This window comes from Labrus mixtus, chromosome 3 (assembly GCF_963584025.1).
Source record: "Labrus mixtus chromosome 3, fLabMix1.1, whole genome shotgun sequence".
Classification (NCBI taxonomy): domain Eukaryota; kingdom Metazoa; phylum Chordata; class Actinopteri; order Labriformes; family Labridae; genus Labrus; species Labrus mixtus.
The window spans coordinates 34,503,114-34,505,386 of NC_083614.1; the positions used below are offsets into that span (position 1 = coordinate 34,503,114).

Below are 2,273 nucleotides of genomic sequence, written 5' to 3' on the forward strand. Positions count from 1 at the left end.
GAGGTCACATCCTCTGTGAGGTCACATCCTCACACTGAACAGTTTAAAAAAAAAAAAAAAACAGCCCTAGAGGAGATGATAAGAGTATCTCAATTCTAACTAAATGTTTTGATTTGTGATTCAGCTGTGACTGAATGAGGGCGAGTCACACACTGCACACACACACACTGCACACACACACACACTGCACACACACCTGGATGAAACAGTCAGGAATCAGTAAGTTCTCCTTCAATAATTTATTGATCACATTGTAACAGGCGTGTTCACTCATATATTACTCTGCTCCTTTAAATTAAAAAAAACATCAGCTCTTACGTCACTACTCCGTGACATCACTTATAACAGGAAATACTCAAACGTGACGTCACATGTCCAGTTCATAATGTATGAGCACCTGTGGCTCAGCTGATCCGGAGCTTCACGTGCAGCTCCTCAGTTCAGTTCAGTCTCGTGACCTCCAGCTGCTGCCGGCCAGTCACGCGACAGCTCATTAAACTCTCGCGCTCTCTGCAGCTCCAGGACCGGGATCCTCGTGCAAAGTCCTACTCCTCTTTAACGGGACTCCGGGTTCGGCTTTCTGAACCCGTTCGGTAACTCACGCGCCCCCCGGAAAGCTCCACCCCCCCCCCCCCCCTTTATCAGGCAGCAGGCAGACCCGGTCCGGCTCAGCTCGGTTCGGCTCAGCTCGGTCCGGCTCAGCTCGATCCGGTCCCTCTCTCAACACAAACGCCTTTATTCCTCTGCAGCAGGAGGACGGCTGTTTGGACTCCTTCTCACCGCTCTGCAGCGGTCTCACTCGGTTCGGCTCGACACGGTTCAGCGGTCCTGCAGGTCCAGGTACGGGACCCACTGGTTCCTGCAGCGGCTCTCCTCGCAGAAGCTGCTAACGTTCTGCAGGGCCGCGCTCTGCAGAGGCTGCAGGGGAGGGTTCTGCAAGAACAAATGAGGGGGGGAGAGACGGTGAGACTCCAGGTAACCACTGACGTCAGAGATAACATTTGATTCTGTCTGCATCATTAAAACATAATATGTATCAGTCTGGAGGGGAAGGTGGACTTACAGTGACCAGGATGCAGTGCAGGTCTCGTGGCTCGTTGCCGTTGCTGTCCCCGGTGTCCTCTTCCAGCACGTGAGCCAGTCGCCTCACGCCGGACACGCGCAGGATGTTGATGTCATTGTCACAGCAGAAAGCCTGCAGCAGCGTGAAGTGGATCTGCAGCGCGATGTCATCTTCATCCTCCTCATCAGTGGCGAGGACGCACAGGACTACACTGTCCGGGTCACTGCAGGGGGGGGGGGGGAGGGAAACCGGGTTAACATCAGGACATCAGGACTAACGGGGTCCGGTATCAGAAGAGGTACACTACACAGGATGTGGAGAATCTAACTTACACATTCATGAGCTTGGCGGACTCGTAGACTCCAACAGTGAGGCAGTCCTGCTTCTGAGCCGCGACCAGCAACTCCTCCAGAGCCTGACTCACCGTCTCCATCCTGCAGGAACACACACACACACACAGTTAGAAACGTGACCGAAACCAGCACAGCACGAACATCCAAACAGGATCTGCAGGTCTGAAAGGGACCCACACCGGCACCCTGACTGTGCGTCATTACGCATCTCCAACTTACTTTTTCTCGGTGCTGTTGGATCCGACGACTTCTTCCAGAGTCATGTTGAAGTCAGTAAAATAATCCACAAGATCCAGGATAAGAAAAGATATCCACAGCGCGGACAGGCAGCTGTTAAAATCCCGGAATAGAGTCCAAAGAAAACGTTAATCCAGATCAGATCAGGTCCTCGGATCCTTCAGAGTCCGTACAGAGATTCAGGGTTAGTCCGTGTGTGAGAGTGTGTGAAGAGATCTCTGCTGCTCCGACTCCAAACTCTCCTCTAGTTATACCCGCTCTGCGCAGGGGGCGTAACCCCGCCCAGCAGCGCGGCTCCTGATTGGCCGGCTGCTGTCAATAGATCCCCCGTACTCTGCGCTCATTGGCTGAGCGCACAGCAGACCCACGTGGGTAGTTTCGGAGAAACCCCCGCTCTCTCTCTCTCCCCCTCCCCTCGCTCCTCACACTTTCCCAGTTTGTTTGGGAGTGTTTCTGAGGAGGAATTTCCAGATCCTCCACCCTGCGCCTTTTCCCAGCTCGCGGAACCTGCTCGTGCTGTAAAGGAAAGCTGCCCCCCCCCCATAGTGCATCCACAGCCCGCCTGTTCACACACACACACACACACACACACACACACACACACACACACACACACACAC

General features: G+C 53.8%; 1 protein-coding gene across 1 annotated transcript; it reads right to left on the reverse strand.

The window, feature by feature from the left end:
• Nucleotides 1-224: 224 nt before the first annotated feature.
• LOC132971910 (growth arrest and DNA damage-inducible protein GADD45 beta-like) lies at nt 225-1,888 on the reverse strand. Its single transcript, XM_061034685.1, has 4 exons — nt 1,636-1,888; nt 1,396-1,497; nt 1,064-1,286; nt 225-933 (listed from the first exon to the last, which is right to left on the reverse strand). The coding sequence occupies exons 1-4, from the start codon at nt 1,677-1,679 to the stop codon at nt 820-822; spliced, it is 483 nt and encodes a 160-aa protein (XP_060890668.1). The 5' UTR covers nt 1,680-1,888; the 3' UTR covers nt 225-819.
• Nucleotides 1,889-2,273: the final 385 nt, after the last annotated feature.